Source organism: Sander lucioperca, chromosome 11, assembly GCF_008315115.2.
Source record: "Sander lucioperca isolate FBNREF2018 chromosome 11, SLUC_FBN_1.2, whole genome shotgun sequence".
In the NCBI taxonomy this organism is placed as follows: domain Eukaryota; kingdom Metazoa; phylum Chordata; class Actinopteri; order Perciformes; family Percidae; genus Sander; species Sander lucioperca.
In genome coordinates this window covers 5,349,446-5,369,624 of record NC_050183.1, presented here as the reverse complement: position 1 = coordinate 5,369,624, position 20,179 = coordinate 5,349,446, and the positions used below count along the sequence as shown (strand labels likewise).

The window sequence follows — 20,179 nt, the reverse complement described above, 5'->3', positions numbered from 1 at the left end:
TTTTCTCTATAGTTATAAAGCATTTCCTATTGCTTTGTAAGTGTGGTAATAACAATTTATAGATGTTTAGTCTTCTGCATTAAATAAAGCATTTCCAAAATGTTATTAACAGCATCATTGGTTGGGCTTCATAAAGGTTATCAGTGCATTTTTTTTATTCGCTCCTTAAAATCAACATGTGTACAAAAGGCTGTTTGTTCTGGTTTATTTATCGATGCATCATACATATGAATAAAATATTTTGATGAATGAACGTAGAAATTATATACTTTATATACAATATGAATTACTTATTGAAACACCTACTATACTGCATATTACTCTCCCTGTATAATCACAAGGAAAGCATTAGCACCTTTCGAAACGTACAATATGAAAGTAATCTTTTAAAATAAATTGTTGTTACATATTCTGTGCTCTTGTGTCTTTATTTTCCAAAAGTAAACACTTGAACTGAAGCGTTTTATTCATTCTTAAAGAAGGCCAAGTCTCAACAAAGGTGTAGTTTATTAAATTACCCAAACATTGTAAGTAAACAGTGCCACTGCGTATACTGTCATGACTCTATTCACATACACCTAAGCCACATTTGGATAAACGCATACATTACAAAAGTCAACTTAAAATAATCCCTTCAGGAAATCTATGTAATGAAAACTACAGAATTGGCACAAGCTTGTTTTCAAAAAAGGCAACAGAGTAAAAAGAAGTGAAGAACCTTTTTTTGACATTTAGTGAAATGAAAGAGAATACAACTCACAAAAGTACAATTGTACAATCCAAATAACTAAATGTCAATGTCTAGTGCACATGCTGACAGTGAAAAAGCATTTTTGTGACAAATGGAACCGTTTTAACGTTTTAACAACGTAGAGAAAAAGAATGGAAGAGACCGAGCTGGAGGAAGAGCTGAAACAAAAAGACATAAAATACAAAGACGACAACGTAAACAGGAAGATGGGGGGGGGGGGAACAAAAGGCGCAGAGAAATAAAATTAATTGCACAGAATATCTGAAGACATTAATGACAACAATAACAGCAAGACAAGTTTATCCCCCCCCATCCACTGATGTTCAAGAGCAGAAACACTGATTACAGACGAGGGTTCGATAGGATACATGTGGTTTCTGACAACAAAAAATCACTTTTTATTGGAAGAACGGCAGAAACACAAGACTTGCATAGAGAGACCTTTTAAGCCCCTGACACACCAACCTGACGGCCGACCGTTGGCAGAAAAGGCAGTCGGACTTATGATTCGGCTCCCCGAGGTCACACCCAACACACCGAAACGATGCCGACTTGAGTGTACGCTCTACGCGTGCGCAAGACGTAATACGTCTCCATAACAGCAGGCGGCAGCTGATTGGACGAACGCGTCACGTGGGTCTGGCTGCTCCCGGATTTTTCAACCGGGCATAATGGCGTCTTCGTTCGGAATACGATCTCATATTTTACTAAAATAGTTCACCGAAACGGGTTTCTGAAAACATTTTAAGTGAGAAATAGGCCATGCAGTTGCTGAATCTGTCTTAATTTCAGATCGACAAAGGTCAGTTTAAAAGATTTTCGTCAGATTTTGAGAGGCTTAGTCATGCTCACCCTGCTTGTCATTTCCGGGTTAGCACTCCACCAATCAGATTGGTCATGGAGTCCGACTGCCCACCCTCCGACCCAGCAAGTCAGGTCGGCCAAAACGAAGGCCGACAGCTCCTCCAACGGACGACGGCATGGAACATACCGAACAGACTCGAGTCACTGACCTCGCCAGACTGTCCAACGGCCAATTATCGGGTTGGTGTGTCACTGCCTTTAGAATTCCCAGCTGCATAGACAATGAAGCTGCAGTTGAGCAAGTATTGTCTAATGAAGATGAGAGGTCAAGATATAATAAAACTGAAGTTCTGCTCAGGGAAGTCCACGCACAGTGTTGTTAAAGGGGAGCACCGCTGAAATATGGATTTATTCTGTAATAAAATTTTTGTCTGTAAATATATTAACCCTAAAGGAAAAACACTCCTATGACTGTCTTAAAAAGCATTACCTGAGATTGTTGAAAGACATTTTTAGGGACAAGCATAGTACATTACAGTTATTGATGTTAATCAGATATGCAGTCAAATATGTCTCCTTTTGTTTCTTTCAACCCTCTTAAGAAATGTCAATTTAATGTCAAAGGATTGTCCTCTCCTTGAATATGAGAGGGAATGACTACAAAATCAGCAAAAAAAAATGCAAATATTAAGAAGGTGTAGACTTTTGCAGAATACCGTAACATTCGGAAAGTCTATTTTCAGCGGAACTCCCATTTGAGATATGCACCCAAAAGTGCACCATTGAGTGAAAGACAGTTTCACCACATGCCAGGATCACCAAACTGGAATTAAGTGTTTGTGCCCTTGACAAAATACCAACACTGTGATATTACACTTTTTTGGGATGCAACAGATAAAACCAGATTCAGTCAGAGGTTGCAAATTCACGAATATTTGACAAACAATGCACATAATATCCATTCTGAATCTGTCTGGCACATTTCAAACATACTGAGTAGATAAATGAGAAGAGTACAGAGTTGGTGGATAATCCAGCATGAGGTTATTTATAGTGACTAAACAGCAAAGGGCCAGTTCTACGTTCACTGTGGTTTCGGAGTATTTAAGCTGAACAGGAGGTTTTGGTTGCAGTGAGCACCATGGAGTTATACATTCAGCACTGCACCACATCTGTTAGTACAACAGATGCAGGTCACTGTACAGCTTTTCATCATACAGTAGGTTCAAGAGTAGATTTGGTTGTAGTTGCATATATTGCTTTACTCGTGAAAACAGTTCAGATGCATACATGAATTAACTGACCTGTTAAAAAGTGGCAACAGGTGAAGGAAAACATTCATTTTAAGGTTCTGGGTCACAGTCTAAATTTATCAGAGAGAAAGGAGCTAAACTGCACCGGCTGCAGCTGAGAGTTGAAGTTTTGCCAACTATGAAAATATCTTGTAATATGGACAAAAGGAGAATGAAGAAGTTCAGTGAACTTATGATTTGATAGATATTAGAATGAGCACAGCATTTCTTATATTAGATATCAATTATATGCAATGCTGTCATCTCCTTCATAGACTAATGGCTACTTCAAGGACTTACATGGTCAGCAGTACTGAAGTTGAAATTTAAGATATCACATTCAACTGCTTATAGCTGGTAAAATAAAAGTCCACTTCAACTGTATCAGCTGCAAAATATAAACTTGATTTAATCAAAAAGTGCTTTCAGGGAAGGAAAATACTTCTATCTTGATACTGTAACTCAGCTGGTTTACCTCAGAAAGTTTCTGATTAAAAAAGGGACAAACTTGCATGTCATCTCCGGGTAGAACTGGAGCAGGTCTGAGCCATTATTCAACCTGTAATACTGTATTTTTAACTACAGTCTAGTTAACGCCTTTTCATGGCCTTCTTGGTGCTCCCCTACAGTCTGAACATACAGTATGTTGTTAATTCTCTCAGTGACCACCCAAAACATTTTAATTCTTAATGTCCTTTCAATTTCCTAGGGATGAAAAAACATTCTTTTGTATTTCAAAGTAAAATACAAAGCCACGAGAATCAATGATTTCTCGTTTGTTGTTGCAGTTTCAGAGCATTTCAGGGCCGGCAGTGAAGCCATTTCAATATACATTTATAAAATGTACCACTTTGAAAATACTGGCACAGTAGCTGAAGGCATGAAGGAGGAACAATAAGATTTGATATTGACATTTTGTGTAGTGGAAATTGCACACATCCCTCTGCACCTACACTGTCAAGAAAATGTCTTTTCTTAAACATAAACACCGAAATATACATTTAAAGCATAACATAACACAAATGCACATTGCTTTCCTTTTCTGACCACATTTCCTGGTTGCTCCTGAATGACATCACATTAAGGCGAGCAGCTGGTCTGAGAGGTTATTTCCATCGTTTTCACTGTGGCTGTTATTAGAGTTGTCTGCCAGTCTTCAGGGTGAAAGACTGCGGTTCTTTAAAAGGTTGCATTGTGGAAGGGGGGGGGGACTTCAGTTTAACTGCTAGACAGTCGATGGTAAAAGTAGATGTAGCCCAAGTCTTTTGGAGGCCTTTCTGACAAACACACTTTGTGGTCGTTGTAGATCACCCACCTACAGGAAAACGGAATATGTGTGGAGTGTGAAATGCTTTGTCAAGTGTCACTTCTTTCAAAAACAGACTGCTATGAGGACAGAGGAAATGGGTCAATTTATTTTTTCCATTCAGTCTGAGAAAAATTGACTGTCCCTATGATTTTCAGACTTCTGGCGGCAAAAGCTTAATATTAGAAATGATAGAGATGCACCGATTATAATTTTCTAGGCCGATTCCGATTTTTCATTGAGTTTGACCTGCCGATACCGATTTGAGCCAATTCCGATTTAATTTTCTCTAACCACTTTACAGCACACACAAATATTTATATCCTATCTTTTCTTAGAACATTGAAAGGGGGGGGGTTGAACGTCAAAAAGTAACACCAGCGTGTAGTTTCTTTTTAGCATCTAACATCACACTTTCGGTCACTATGACCACTACTACGGTCAGAAACGTGCCAAAATATGAACAATAACATCTGCTAATGTTAGCAACCGACTGTTACCTTTAAACTATCCAGCAAATAGACGGTAGCGCAGGGTGCCGTTACCTGAAACCGGTGATTTAATGTCACCGCTCATTTTACACACAGTTTAACAACAAAACAAAACGCTGAGTGAACATTACTAGCTACATTTTTCATGTTGATTTTGAGCGGTATGCACCCCCACTAACCTGGAAAACGGTTTTAAAACAGTAACGTTAATACAGCGTGTCGGAGTAATACAGCGTCTCCTGCAGCGGCGAGTCAGAGGCAGTGGGACCGTCACCGCAGCGTTCGCTAACGTTAGCTTCTTGTCTCATCTGGGGTCTGATAAACAGTAAATTCATCAACTTCAGTGTCCACAATGCTATTTTCCAATAAACTGTAGCTGTCCGCGTGAGTGCGGATTTCATGTCGCGGCTTTCATCGCTGTTTGTCACTTTGCCTAAGATTGAGTGACAAGTAGTACTCGCCCTGTTGTTTATTTGGTTGCCATGACTTCGCAAGTGATGACGTCCTGTCACTGTTCCAGTTGCTCACCCTAAAGCAGTCGCTGGTCATGGCCGATCACGTGAAAATCGGCCAATTCCGGTCACCAGCCGGTCAACCGGTGTGACATTCTGTGACAGTGACTCATAGTGATCAACAATATGCTGTCCGTTGTGTACCACAATGAACTGAATGAATATAAAGTTGAGAAACTGTGTGCAACTCACCTTCCCTCCTTTTTGATGTGACAGACATAATGTCCAGACATCGTGGATGCTCCCATGTGACTGATGAAAGCAAAGAGCTCATAACCTGAAAAAGGGGAAAATCAAGTCACATATAAAATATGTGATTAGATAACACAGCAGTGTTTCACAAATACTAAATGTCTTATACTTAAACCATCTGTTACACAACCTGCTCAAACTAACATCTTCAATAGAAGAACATGTAAACACAGGGCATTCATACAAGCCTTGGCTATAAAAGACTATTTTAAGTCCTCTACACAGTAAAGATAAAAGGGCAGTTGCTAAAGGCAATGCCTTCATGTTACAGAGCAAGCACAGCATAAAAAAATAATCAAAAAGATCAAATATACAGCTATATTTAAAAATAATTCAATATCAGTTTTTTATGGATTTTGATGACCAGTAAACAAGGTCCTCTTGTGGCAAGGACAGTTCAGAATATGCTTCTGTGAATAATATACTTGAAAATTAATCAAAAATCATGAAAAGCCAGAACGTCTGCATTGCAAATGGAATTTTTGGATTTTCACCCACACTTTTGTGTGATAGTTGTTTAAACACCATTGGTATACGTATGTAGATGCTTTGTTACACTACATATTTTATTTGTGAGGAGCGTTAAAGGGGAACACCACTTAAATTGAGGTTTCCAATGTTATTTCCACGGCGGAGGAAAGTTCAATCAATATTTGTGAACATGAGCTACTCTCTTTCAAAGCCAGAAACCAGAGAAGTAAGTCTTAAACGAGTGATGTCATCAGGTATAAAGTCTGGATGGCTGCTCCATAGACAATGAATGGGAGACTGGTTTTGTGGATTCACAGAATGTCATCTAGTGTCATCTATAACATCTTTCTGAATTCATTATCTATTGAGCAGTTCGGACTTTATATTTGATGATATCACAAATTGGAGTTTTAGCACTCTAGTTTTTGGATTTGGGAGAGAGTTGTTCATGTTTAGCAATATTTTTGGACTTTCTTGGACCATAGGAATAACAGGTATGAATTTTGAAAATGGTTCCCCTTTAAGAGCTAAAAAGCTGCTGCATCATGTTTTTGTGCCTGAAGTTGGTCTGGCAGAGCAGCTCAGGGAGCAGCAGCACCACAGTAGACTGTCAGCGTCAGACATTAATTGGAGCTGAGGGTAAACTGGCCTTTCAAAGTACATAAGGTCCAGGCAAAATTAAAAATCAAGAGGTAGAAAATGCCCTCTGACACTTTTTTTGGACTCTGACCCCATTTTAATTTAATTGTAATGCAGGTCTTTTTCTTGCAAATGAATATACTAAATATGCTAAACGCTGCTGGATATCTGCCCCAATTACCAAGCTTACTATAAATTTGACTCCACCTTTCATTGCACTTCTACTGATTCAACAGATGTTGCAAAATGTCAACCTCTCATTACTTGATGCACCTTAGATAAGGATCAATAACAAAAAGTCAAGACATAAACGGCAGCTACAATCAGTCACGCAGAGTCACTCACGTCCCGGTCCGTCTTTGACCCGCGGGCCTGACGCGTCTCTGTCTGGGGACAGTGTGGAGTCGCTGTGTGAGTTGGCGTTGGAGAAAGCGTTGCCGTTGGGCTCCGTGTCGGCCATGTCTGAAAGGGCGTCACTCTCCTCCTCCTCTGGGTGGGTGAAGATCCAGTCGAGTGCTCGTTCGAGGTTGTTGTTCTGAAAGAATGTTTCAAGTTTACTACGTAAATTCAATGTAATCCAAAACACAAAATGCCTCTAATATATCAGTATTGAAGGAAGATTTTGATAGTTGTCACTTTCAGAAATATCAGTGTTGGTAAATCGGTTTTAGCCAGTTAAGAGTGTGCTGTAGGAGGATATCACCATTTCCTGGGAACATCCTGTGCTGCACAAACACTGATGCATAATATGACTGAAGCAGCACTTTCTTCTAAAAAGTAGAGGCACATAGAAGACATATGGCCTACATACAGATAGGCTACAATACATATGAGGTCAAAATCTGGGCTGAGGATAATATATTTTCATATTCTATCTTGTTTTCTCTCTTTCATTCCCTTGCTGTTGTGTCTTTAGGTAGCTCCTCAAAAATAAAAGACCATTTATTGGGGAGGTGGCAGGTATCCATCTGTGCACAATTCCCCCTAAAGGATGTTTGATTTTAATCTAAAATAGAGGTGTGATTGCTGGAGAAGTCTTGATTGGCGAATGAAGCTGCCTGCTTTTTCTGTCTCTCCCAGTCAAGTCACTGAGGTTGAAAACAATTTCCTCCTCCTAATTTTGGATTAATAATAAACCAGACCATGAGACCCCTTTCTGCGTCACACCTCCATCCCCCTCAAGAGGAATATGTTTTTCTGTTTTTCACTTCCACCACATCATAGATAGCAGGGAGTTTGGTGGTATTGTGGATGATAAACAATAAACAGGGAAGCCTGGTGTCTATTTCCGTGCCTTAATAACAGTCTGCTGTGCTATTTTTGCTGAGAGGGCAGTTTGAAATAAGAAACGTGAGAAACGGGGGCCATTTCAAAACAGGGGAGATAATAAATTTGCTGCAGATGCATTCCCTTTGATTCGCACAGAGTAAAGAATCGGAACTTCTTTACTGTGTGTTTAAAAATTCATTTGTGAGATGTAATGATAAAATGGCTTGCCGTATCTTTGAAGCAGATCCTGTTCTTTCCATATGCTGCTGGCACTATTTGTAAACACCATGTAGAGCAGACATCTTTAAATCATTCTTGACATGTAAGACCTACATTAAATTTGCAGTTTGGAAAGCAAACAAGTGGGCCAGCCAAGCCCATTTATGAGTGACAGAGCTTGGTTTTCATAATCTTGCCCTCTCGTTGCCCTCTTTTCAAACAACACCTCACTTCATGCCAACCTCCTGCTTTGTCATGAACTGGTGATACTTTTTCTTTTTCTGTCTCTATTGACCAGGACACTCTTCCTTTATCTGTGGTGTCAGGCAGGTTGCTGCTGTGGTGCTGTTTCTGCACTAATCAAACTGTGTGGGTGGTTCTTTGTCTGCAGATCTTCTCTTGACGTTTTTTTCTGCCATATAACTCTTTGTCTCTGTGAGTCACAGACTTAGGCCTCCTGCACACTGCCTGCGTGGCGTGAGCGTGGCGTTTCTGTTGCGTGGCGGCTGCATGGGGTTATCTATGTCTTTGCACACCAGAAACGTGTCTGACGCGGCGCTGCTGCTGCTGCTAGCCTTGTCTGTACACATGTATGTTTCCCATTGATAAAAATGAAATAATAGCGTGTTCTTCAACTTTATTTTGTCAATATTTTTGTGTTTGTAAATTTGTTTGCACATATTTGATTTGGATCACCCTTGTTCGACATATGGGGAGAGAGTTGTGGAAATTTACTGCACTCAAGCAGTAGTATACTTCATGTTAAACATAAATATACTGATTTGATTACAGTAAAGACAACATTGGCAGTATTGACGGCAAAATAGGCTACAGAATATTGACAGGTGCAATATTTGAAAATCGATAATTATTAAAAAAATTTTAAATTACATTTATATTTGCATTTATGTCAAAACCTAGAGACTTTCAAACATAAAAATGTCATTTATTAATATGTATTCGTGTCAAAATGACATATAAACATCTTTTTGTATTCTATTTTGCCTGGAAACGCTTCCAACACGCTTGCGTGTCGCGTGAATAATAGGCGTCGGTTCTATTTCTACATGGGTGCCAAAATAAAAACGGACACGCCACGCAGCTGACACGCTCACGCCATGCAGGCAGTGTGTAGGAGCCCTAAGGAATGAGCGCCACCTACAGGGGTCTGACTCTCAGGAAGTGGTGCTGTTTCCTTTGTTAGCTCAGTCATGGCGGCCATCACTGCAAACACTAGCTAACCTTCCTTTTCTGGCCAGTCAACACAAACCACACAATACAGCAGCAGAGGAAGGCGTATTAGCAGCAGCAAATGCAGAAACTCAAACTGAGGTTGATGAACAACAATTTAATCTTAAATGTCGAGGATTAGGACTCATTTGAATTAGCTGGCAGAAACAAATTATTAGAAGAAATAAGAAATGCATGGGAAATAAGTCTCAGTGCCAGCTAATAGGAAGTTATTTAATATCAAGACATGAACAGAGTGGGCAGAAGACTGACCGTGGCTTTAAGTGCCTGGATGCTGTGAGCGCGGGGGAAGCCCATTGAAGTGAGAATGGCGATGCTCTCCTCGGGAGGCGAGTTGCCCAGGAGGGTGGCGCCCATGGGGCTGTCGCTGGTGGAGGGACCCGGATCCATCATGGAGGGCAGAGTGAGAGGTTCTGCAAAGTCTGTGAATAGAGAGAGAGAGAGAGAGAGAGAGAGAGAGAGAGAGAGAGAGAGAGAGAGAGTAATAATAATGAGATGCTGTAGCTCTCCATATATTTTTAACCCAATCAATGAACATATTTGTGTTGGTCAAAGTTACAATATCAACACTAAGTACAGAAGTGCAGTTTCATGTACCTTTATTTTTTTAAACAAGTAAAACACATACAACACTAATAACAACAGTGTTAACATTACAATATTTCTGACTATAGGGGATCTAGTGAGTATTCATTAAGTCCCAAAACAACTGGAAAGGTGAAACACAGATCTCTGATCTCTGATATAACTGCTGTTCAAAAGAATCCATACAGGAAGAACATTACATGGATTTAAAATCAATGTAGGAAACATCCTCTACATTTGAACACTGAAAAACTACTTGTAAATGTTTATAGCCTCTGCATATAATACATTTAAGAATAAATTCTTTCTCATTTCCAAGTGAACTGCAATGCTTTGTACATCAACAGATTCAAATGAAAAAGAAGTGACCCTCAACCCATGAACAAGGACACTCCGGCTGGAATTACTCGACTGTTGGCCGTAAACAGAGCTTTCATTACCATCCTTGCCATAAATGAAAATGTGTACCACTTATCTCCCACTCCTGTCTCTATCTCAGACTCCTTGTCTTGTGTCCTTTTGATTACCAAATACAGTTGTTTATATGCAATAGGCAGAGAAACTAAAGACAAAACTGAACAGCTCATGTTTGCATGTTAAGTTAATTTTTTGTTAAATTGGTTATTATTTAACTTAAACTTTGACTTTGACTCTGTGTTTACGTCACATCACAGCCTGTATGAAATAGTCATGAAGTTTATATGAATTATGGCCCTGTTCAATAAGGCTCAATTTCAGGTTTTACCAAATTCACAGAAATATAATTACAACAAAAAAAAGTGTAATAATTGAGTCGCCTTGCCTGCACAATGCTTTGGAAATGCCATTAGTTTACCTTTGTAAAGCAGCACTCTAAGGTTCACCTCAGTCTAAAAGAAATGCATCTTAAAGCAGCTATATTATGCTCATTTTCAGGTTCATAATTGTATTTTAAGGTTGTACCAGAATAGGTTTACATGGTTTAATTTTCAAAAAACACCATATTTTTGTTGTACTGCACTGCTCTCTCTCACTGCTGCAGATCCTCTTTTCAGCTGGTCTCTGTTTTAGCTACAGAGTGAGACCTCTTTTCTTCTTCTTCTTCTGTACTATCTTTGATGCGCAGTAGCTCAGATGTAGATCATGTCAGCTAGCTAGCTCCATAGACAGTAAAAGAAAGGCTGTTTCTACAACTTCAGTCAGTTACAATGCAGGATTAGCTGGGAGACTTCTAAATGAGGGCGCACATGTAAGTAGTTCTTGTAGATTATGGTGAACTTGTGTGTGTTGTAGCAGTGCTTTGCTATTGAGAACGAGGTAGCATGCTAACGCTACAAGCTAATGGTTGTGGTTAGCCAGCTCATTTCGGCTTGTGACGTCACAAGCCGTGCTGATTTTGAACAGCTCACCCGGAGACTGAAGGCAGGACACATAAAATAATTAAGTTAAAAGTGTAGCTGTTAACATAAAAGTTTAAGTGATGTTAATTAGAAAGTATTGAAACCAAACAAATGTGGGGGAGGAAGAAGAAGTTACATTTGTGCAGCAGGCAAGGACGGAACGTTTTACTGAGGTTACTGAGCCTGAATGCAGCCAATACTGCGGATGTATTAAGCCCATTTAAAAACTAACAGGCAAGGGGCTGCTCTAAATTCTCTCCTCTCCACTGTAGAAGCCCTTTACAGCCAACCAGGGAAATGAAAGTGACACGAGTCAATGCCTCAGGGAGCGGCTCTACTGCTGAGAGCCTCTACAAGGGACAAAGTCAGCTCCGACAAAGTTTCTGATGTTGATCATCACACACACACACACACACACACACACACAAACACCTGCAGTACACAGAGGGATGCAAAGCCTGCATGATGATGCAAAAACTGGGGATGTGAGATATATCTCACTTTGAATTACCTTTGTGCTTAAAAGGTCCCATATAAATAAATTTGCTGTGGCGTTGTATCTTGCTGCAGAAATGTTTTTTGGCAGCTTTGCATAGGCAAAGAAAAAAAGCATAACTCAAGCTGACCCTGGCTTTCCAAATTAATCAAATTCTTGGCCGACCATTGGGTTGCATTGTGAAGCAGCATCTCCATTTCTCTTCCTCGTTCATTGTCCACATTTAAAAGTAAACTTAAACCTCTCCTCTTTGATAAAGCTTATAGTTGGGAGTGAGGAGTTGCAGTGTTCGCCTAGACCGACGGGGGAGGGTGTATATCTCCAGACACGGCACCCCTTCTCTTCTCTGCTTCTCTTCATAGTCGTCAGATTAATCTACCATAACATAAAAATAAAGGGAGGCAGGCCAGTACAGCCCGATCCGGCAGGGGAGAGTTCTACCCCGACCAGGCTCCTCTCCTTGACCTGTCTCTCTTAGTTATGCTGTTATAGTTTTAGAGTGCCGGGGGACATCCTTTGACACACTGAGTTTCTCTCTTCTCACTCTTTCCATCTGTGTGCATCCTTGTCCCAAAATGCTACTATGTTACTAACTCTGCTCTGGGGAGCTTATTCCCCAGAGTCCTTATGTGTTTCTTTTGCCCAGCATGTTTCCTTGGACTAGGGTGGCACCTTAATCATGGTGGCAGCTGTCCCGGTGGTCCTGCTCCGCACCCTGCTATGCCTTGTTACATCCCCGCTACGCTCTGCAGTGCCCTGCTACGTCCTGCTACACCCTGCTACGTCCTGCTATGCTCTGCTGTGCCCTGCTATGTCCTGTAACGGCCTGCAGTGCCCTGCTATACCAGGAACTACTACAACTATTATTTCTGGTCATTTTTCCAGTATCTTTATTGTGACTATTATTGCCACTATTCATCACACCCCCAACCGGCACTGTCAGACACAGCCTACCAAGAGCCTGGGTCTGTCCGAGGTTTCTCCCTAAAAGGAAGTTTTTCTCACCACCCAAGGTTTTTCCTCGTCACGGTCGCACTAAATGCTTGCTCTTGGGGGAATTACTGGAATTGTTGGGTATTTGTAAATTATAGTGTGGTCTAGATTTACTCTATCTGTAAAGTGTCCTGAGATAACTCTTGTTATGATTTGATACTATAAATAAAATTTAATTGAATTGAGTATCTTATGCTCACCTCTTGAAGTCTGCAGACTCAGCTTATTTAAGTTGTCGGAGAACTGTGTCTCTTTTAGTGCAGCTGCTGCTCAGTTTATTTGTCACCAGCATTTTTGGGTTACAGTCTGAATCATGCTCACAGTTGGCTCTAAACTCTGTCCAGTGAAACAGACACTGATGGGTACCATCTGTATTATTATCTGTAAACACGTCACATTGTAATTTATCTTTAAACTATGAAGAAATTGTGCACTTTTTGCTGTTTCTTTCTGTTGTACTTTCATCCCAACAGTAAAAAGTATGAACATTTGTGTCTTGATCTCTCCATATTGATGTTCCATTTGAATGCAGTGATGTTCCCTTACCAGGCTCTTCCATGTGTGCTATGATCCAGTTGAAGGCCATCTCTGGGCCCATGTTGCCTGTGTAGTAGACCGCCTTCCTACAGGCCTCCAGCGGAAAGCCCATCTCCGCCAGCTGCATTACTGCCGCCTCGTCTATTTCTGGAGCTGAGGACACGACAAACCAACATCAATAACTAAAAACATAGCAGTTGCTGATTCAACACTCCAGGTAACTTTCCAGCTTAAACAACCAAACAGATCTGCAGGGGCACTCTCTTTGGGCCTCATTAAACAAATAGACCGGAGGAGAATCAGCCCTGGGGACGTATCTTTATTGAGGGATGATTTATCAAGAAGAGAAATGAGTCTGGCTAAAAACAAGCAGAGCCACGTGGAAAAGTAAAGTTTGAAAGTAGAGAGCAGCTGCAGCACCTGCTCAAGTATGCATGGTCAGAGGTAGCATTCATCACTATTGCTTGGTGCCCAAAATAAATGTTGCATGGCTATAACTTCTATAAACATTACATATAGACATAGTACTGAGTAACTGAGATCTGTAAAAGAGAAATTAAATACTCACAGTCCATGGAGCCCATGGAGTTATCTGAAAGAGGAGAAGAAAAGCAATGAGATCACACACACACACACACACACACACACAGTGTACTTTTATGTATATGAATGATAACTAATTTACAGGTAACATAAAAAAAACCTAGAGAGAATCTTTTAAAATCTTGGTTGGTAACAACATGGTCGGATTATCCTGCAAAGGGGCCCCAGGGCAAATAATTAGCTGCTGGGGGCCCAATTAGTGCCCCATTCTGACTCAATGCACTCGGGAGTTTGCTGCTACAGCCCTATTTTGTCTGGCATGAGCAGCAGCCTATAATGGCTAACGATTACGGCTATAATGTTAACAAACTTGAGATATTTCTGTAAAATGGGTACTGCTGAATCAGTTTGCTGACTGTTTTATATGTATGCTGTCTGTTGTTACATTATGTTTTAACATTTACCATTGTCTCCTAATTGTCACTTGTGGGCACAGGGGCTGCTGTTTTTCAATCAAATTAGGGATGTCCCTTTACAGACAGGGCCGATTCAAGATGGGCTCAAGCTAAGATGTCAGAAGAGACTTTTGGAGGGGCCCTGCCACCACCTGCAGTGAGTGCAGTGGTTTTGTCACCAATACTTTACCTGAGAGTTTTACAAAGTCAGTTGCTGTTTTCATTGTCGTGCTCACCCAATTTCTCGTGTGCTTGCTCCCTCTCTTTGATATTTTCACTAAATATATATACAATTATAAAACAGACCATGGTTCATTTTAAATATCCAGTGAGTATATTAAATAGAAAAATTACTGAGCTTTCCGGTTTAATCTTGAAGGAGACAATCAGATTAACAAAGAAACCAAAACCAGAAATGAATATCTATAACGTTTGAGCAGTTTTTAATTGTTTGTTTTGTGGTATAGGATAACGGAAAAATGGAATCACAAACAGCCATGATACTTCTTTTTTTTTGTTCTTCCATTTTCTTAATGGCTTGGAATAATTGAGTGAATGGATGATACACAGACCAATGAGAAATAATGTGGTTCAAGCAGCATGCAGGAAAACACATTTGTGCGATGCTTCTGTGTAATCAATGAGAAGCACTGAAGCTTTCTGGAGACAGAAGGTTGACCAATGATTAATCACTGCTGATGCCAGCTGGGGACTAATGGGCCAGTGGTTCATTTGCAACCGACAAAACCCATCATATAAACGTGACATAAACAAATCAGAGAATGCATTGAAAACAGCACATCCATTCCCCCAACCTCTTTTCATTTCACAGTTTCAACGGCATGGTTTACACACATACTTGTTTTAACCTCTGTGTCTACAGAAAGAGGAAGTCAACAGGAGACAAAATGGAGATTCCAATTACTCTCAAACTTACTACATCCAAAAAACATTTACACATATTTCCATGCATTGATTTCACTGTGGCCGTCTAAGATAGCTGCATAGCTTGCTGCTGTCAGACGTAGATATGCACTGTTGCCTAAGCAAGGTAGTTTCAGCTCAAAGAAAGGACATTTTAATGTGCGAGAAGAGTTTTCTGCCCTAAAAAGCAGCCAGCTAAACGATTCTGTAAAGCTCTCATGAAAAAAAACAAAAAACATCCTGAGTCTGTCAATGTGTGAAGCACAGCAAAAGGCTGCTTGCAGATGTTAGTGTCTTTGCAGACTGGACACCCATTTTGTGTTTGGAGCTTGAGATGGCACAAAACACTTTGTGCTTCACGCCTGCTAAAATATTAAGGAGAACACTGATAACTTGATGTAGCTGAACTTGATATAGCTGAACAAACAACGGAAGAAGGAGGCATGGAGGAATGAGACTTACAATCACAGAGGAGAAAAACAAAGACAAGCAAGAAGGAGGGATGTTGGCGTTTTGGCCTTCCAGGAAGAGAGGCAGACATAAAGGCTCAAGTACACTGCATGTTAACATCACTAAGTAAATAGTCTGATGCAACAAAGTTTCACGAAAAGTAAAAACAAAAGTGTTTGTGTTCTAAAACACACTCGCTGGCTTTCTGGTAGGTTATTCCCACAGCCCAGGGAAGTGCATTATAAGGGGATCTTAAAAAATCATTATAACCTATTAGGCTTAGCCACACTGTGAACACAACATCTTTTCAGTAATTGATTGAGAATGCCTTTCCCATAGGATTCCATTCAATATGCCCTAAAGAGAAAACTTGGGCAGCTTTGAGCAGAACATCATATTAGAGACAATTTCACGGATCATTTGTCCCTGTCACAAAAATACCAGACACCTCCTGACAACGATGTTTGGCAGTAGCTTCGGAACAACAAAATCTGAGTTAGTTCTCAAAGCAACACTGTATTCCACTTTATTGGGAACACTCTGACATATATGTGTTTTTAATATTCTGTACATGTATACAATTAGAGTGGACACAATATGTTTGGGATAGCTGGGGTAGCTTGGAGATTACAGTGTTCTTTAAAATTAATAAAATTACTGTGAAATTGAACATAAAAGGCCAAAAATGCCCCCCAGTAGTTAAAAGCGCTGTTTTACGTTTTTGTTTTCCCAAGTAGTTGCATAAATGCAAATATATCCCTGTAGGACACTGTAGGTGAGTAATTGCAGCTTGTGACCAGGAGATCCTTCTCAGTGAATTCTGGGTTAGAAAAATAGAGCACTGTCTGATATGAAAACAGCCGAATATATTTGAAACACCACCAAATGCTGGCCTTAATGTTTATCTGCAAATATTCAGCAGTAATTAATATAGAACAAAATGTCAGATTAAAAGGGGCATAACATGTCCTTTACATTATCCTAGTTGTAATCACAGTGGTAATCGAGGTAAAGGAGCACACACACACACACACACACACACACACACACACACACACACACAAAATGGACTTGTTCCGTACCTCTGGTGTCTTCAGGTAGCACGATGGGAGGCATAAGGTCAGGCAGCTCCTCTTCACTTGCCTGCAGCCCAGTGGCCCGCAGCCGGCTCAGATCCAGAAAGTCTGGAACATCTATGGCCAAGTCTGTACAGGAATAGACAGATATAAAATTTACTGAGCAATGCATTGACGTGAATGGTGTTCAGAGCCTTTGCTGTTAAGTCCCTGTAAGCTGAGGTTCCAAAAGCATTTCAGTCCAAAGCAGTTCAAGACACACATTCATAAATTGTTCATTTATCAGCAGGTTTGTTTTTTTCTTTTAAATGTTGACATTTTTCATCAAATCCTTGACTGTTATTTTTCATCAAGTTCAGGTGGCGCCATTAACTTATATTTGAACACCTCTCAGTTCCACGGAGGAGTGAAAACAAATGTAAAACAACCTTGATCACATTATAAGTAAGGAGTCTCTGCTGGCTGTTTGTGTAAGTGGCACTCCACCATAAAACACAACTGTGACTGTGTGCCACGTAAAACTCCTAAATATATTAATGAAGATCATGATTTATAAATAGCAGTTGACACAATTTATCTATTATGTGTTCATATCTTATTAGTAAAAACTGCACAGAGTTAAACCCTTGATTTTGTTGGCAAGGGGATGAGGGTTCAGAGTTGCTGCAATTTAAAATGCTGCAAGACACTCTTAAATTCAGTGAATTCTGGTGTTCAGATAAATGTAAAACTCCAGCAGCCCTTCAAAGATATGGACAGAGTGAAAGATGGGGTAGTTTATGTCTACATTTTCAAAATTGCAGATGAAGCCATTTATGAGTTTACAAAAATGTACAGTTTCACCATAAACTGTATAAAAGAGTTTCACCTACTACTGTATGTGCTTTGCGAATTGCTGTTTGATGGTGCCCTCTGCTGGACATTTATAGCACTACAAATACTTATAATCAAGTCACAACTATGGTGTAGACCAGTACAAGTTTAAATCCCAGGGTGAAGGGTGACAGATAGTTACCTAGTTTCTTCGGCACCCAGTCAACCCCAAATGTGAATTTTTTGATCTGCAAAACCAGATACTCTGGGAAGGAGGCAAAACGGGAAGTTCTGCAGAGAAAAAATAACAATTTTGAAAATAACACAGAATTTCACATTTTTATCAATACAATTGGTTTTAATTTAAAGACGTGAGGTGGGATAAAAGCACTGAGGTGTAAAGTAGTCAATCCATGCCCAAGAACAGGTGGCCCTTTGCTTACTTGATTCCGGCTGACTTTGCCTGCAGCGCTGAGCTCCAGAAGTCAGGGACGTTCTCCGGCTCTGTGAAGGCCTGCAGGCAGGCGGTGAAGGGGATCCGTGCTCTAACCGGCTCAGGAGGAGCCCGCGTGTTCTCCTCAGCGTCCCTCCGCTTGGCCTCGTATGCCAGCAGCTCCTCTGGTAGAATGACAACAAAGACAAACCCTTTGAGCTGTGCAAATACAGTAAGTGTTAACATCGTCAAAACTCCATAATATTTATTATTTTAAAAATTCAGATTTAAGTAAAATCAAGGGTGATACAATTTGCATTTTAATATTACTAAATTATTTATGGTGTTCAAGATGGCCTGCTGACAAGACTGACAGCCTTATCATCTTTACCAGGGTCACATTTGTTTATAGTAATTATACACGATCATATGCAGTCACCTTTAGAGACAAACGTGTCCTCCCTCACTTTAAACTACACAGCTCCCAGTCTGGCCTGCCAGGACCTTCTGTGCCTTTCAGAGAAGGACCTGCTGATTCTCCCAGCGGCTGGTGCCACTTAAGGCCAGTGTCATGCCAGCTGTGTGCGTGCGTGCGTGCGTGCGTGCGTGCGTGCGTGCGTGCGCCTTTACCTCGATTGGTGGCCGCCTCAATGGGAGCTGGCAGCTGGATGCAGTAGTCCACCCGCTGAGTGTAACGAACCCGACGTGTCTGACAGCACTGAACTCGCTCCTCCACCAGGAAGCGGAAGACATCGCTTGGGTTCTCCGAGCCTGCACTGTTCCTCTGTAGGACAACAATGTATAGGGAGGATGAGAGGGTGAGTTTTAATATCAACCACAAAATCAGGCAATGAGATTAAGCACGTTTCACTTTGATGACAGACATATAGACTTTTTTAAAGTATTGAATAAAGACCAGCGATGTGGTCCAACACCGATAAAATGGAGGCTCCTCCCAGACTGCAATCGATACATAGTGTTTTCTTTGCACATTTCATTTTTCACTCAAGATTTTTTTCATCATTTAATTCTTGACTTGACTTATATTAGCCAAATGAAATCCCAAAGACCTGCTGATCCTCGGTGGGGATCTAAATTGTGTTTTTGACCCAATCTTGGATCGGTCTAATCCTCGAAATCTGACTCAATCTGCTATGTCTAAAACATTCTCTGATTTTATGAGACAGAATGGTCTTATTGATCCATGGAGATCTCGTAATCCTTCTATCAAAATATTCTCTCTCTTTTCCCAGGTGCACCATTCATATTCTAGGATTGATTACTTTTTTATTGACAGTACGCTTAATTCATGTGTAAATTCTTCTGACTATTTAGGTATTGTAATATCTGACCATTCACCTTTATTATTAGATATTCAACTTTCTACCTATAAACGTAGCCCACCACTTTGGAGATTTAACTCTTTGCTTTTGGCAGACAAAGAATTTTGCAAACTCATTTCAAATTCTATTGATGAGTTCTTGTCTTTCAATCAAAATGACTCTCTTCATATTTATTGCTGTGGGAGAGGATTAAATGTTACTTGAGAGGTCAAATCATTTCTTACTCTGCTCTTTCTAATAAAAAGATTAATGCTAGGCTTAATGCACTTACATCTGTGATTAGTAATGTAGTGGCAATCTGTCGACAAAAAAATGCCACTACAGGGAATTTGAAGCCATTTCCAACTCTTGCTGTTGCAAAAAATGAGGCCCTCCATCGTCGTGTAATTAATTCTTTATTGTATAAATGTATTTAAAAACACATACAAAAGACTGACTTGAAAGATTAAAAAACGAACAGACTAGATCTAAAAACCATCATTATCACAGAGCTGAGGTTGAAAAACTGTGTGGCTTCCTAGACTCAAAATTCGTTACTGGCTCACCTGTGATTCCCTTCTACCCTGGCTGATTAGCCCATACACACAGGTGCGCAGGTGACGTAACCTAACGAACAACCTATTCACACAAACCTACCACCCACACACACCAACATGCACACACATCCAAATTGGCCACAACACACCGGCCCCTAATTGTTACTGTATAATAACACAACAATTCACCAAATTAATAATGGAGCCAATGACAAATCATTCAATAATGTTCATAGTGCAAGTGTGCATTTTCAGTCAATAATGTTCATGTCGAGTAAATATCCATGAAGTAGGTAACCTCAAGGTTGAGATTTCATCATTACAAAAGTCTTAATCAGCCTCCAGCAGAAGACAGATCT

At 40.3% G+C, this 20,179-nt stretch overlaps 1 protein-coding gene across 2 annotated transcripts in view; it reads right to left on the bottom strand.

The window, feature by feature from the left end:
• Positions 1-1,979: 1,979 nt before the first annotated feature.
• usp13 (ubiquitin specific peptidase 13) overlaps positions 1,980-20,179 on the bottom strand; it is a 44,467-nt gene continuing 26,267 nt past the window's right edge. For both annotated transcript variants that reach the window (XM_031307075.2, XM_031307074.2), the window contains exons 12-21: positions 18,572-18,725; positions 17,952-18,126; positions 17,711-17,799; positions 16,702-16,824; positions 13,816-13,839; positions 13,257-13,400; positions 9,510-9,679; positions 6,864-7,053; positions 5,349-5,433; positions 1,980-4,162 (exon numbers count right to left, since the gene is read on the bottom strand). In XM_031307075.2, coding sequence (XP_031162935.1) covers positions 4,066-4,162; positions 5,349-5,433; positions 6,864-7,053; positions 9,510-9,679; positions 13,257-13,400; positions 13,816-13,839; positions 16,702-16,824; positions 17,711-17,799; positions 17,952-18,126; positions 18,572-18,725 — 1,251 coding nt within the window. In that variant the 3' untranslated portion in view covers positions 1,980-4,065. The remainder of the gene's footprint in view (positions 4,163-5,348; positions 5,434-6,863; positions 7,054-9,509; positions 9,680-13,256; positions 13,401-13,815; positions 13,840-16,701; positions 16,825-17,710; positions 17,800-17,951; positions 18,127-18,571; positions 18,726-20,179) is intronic.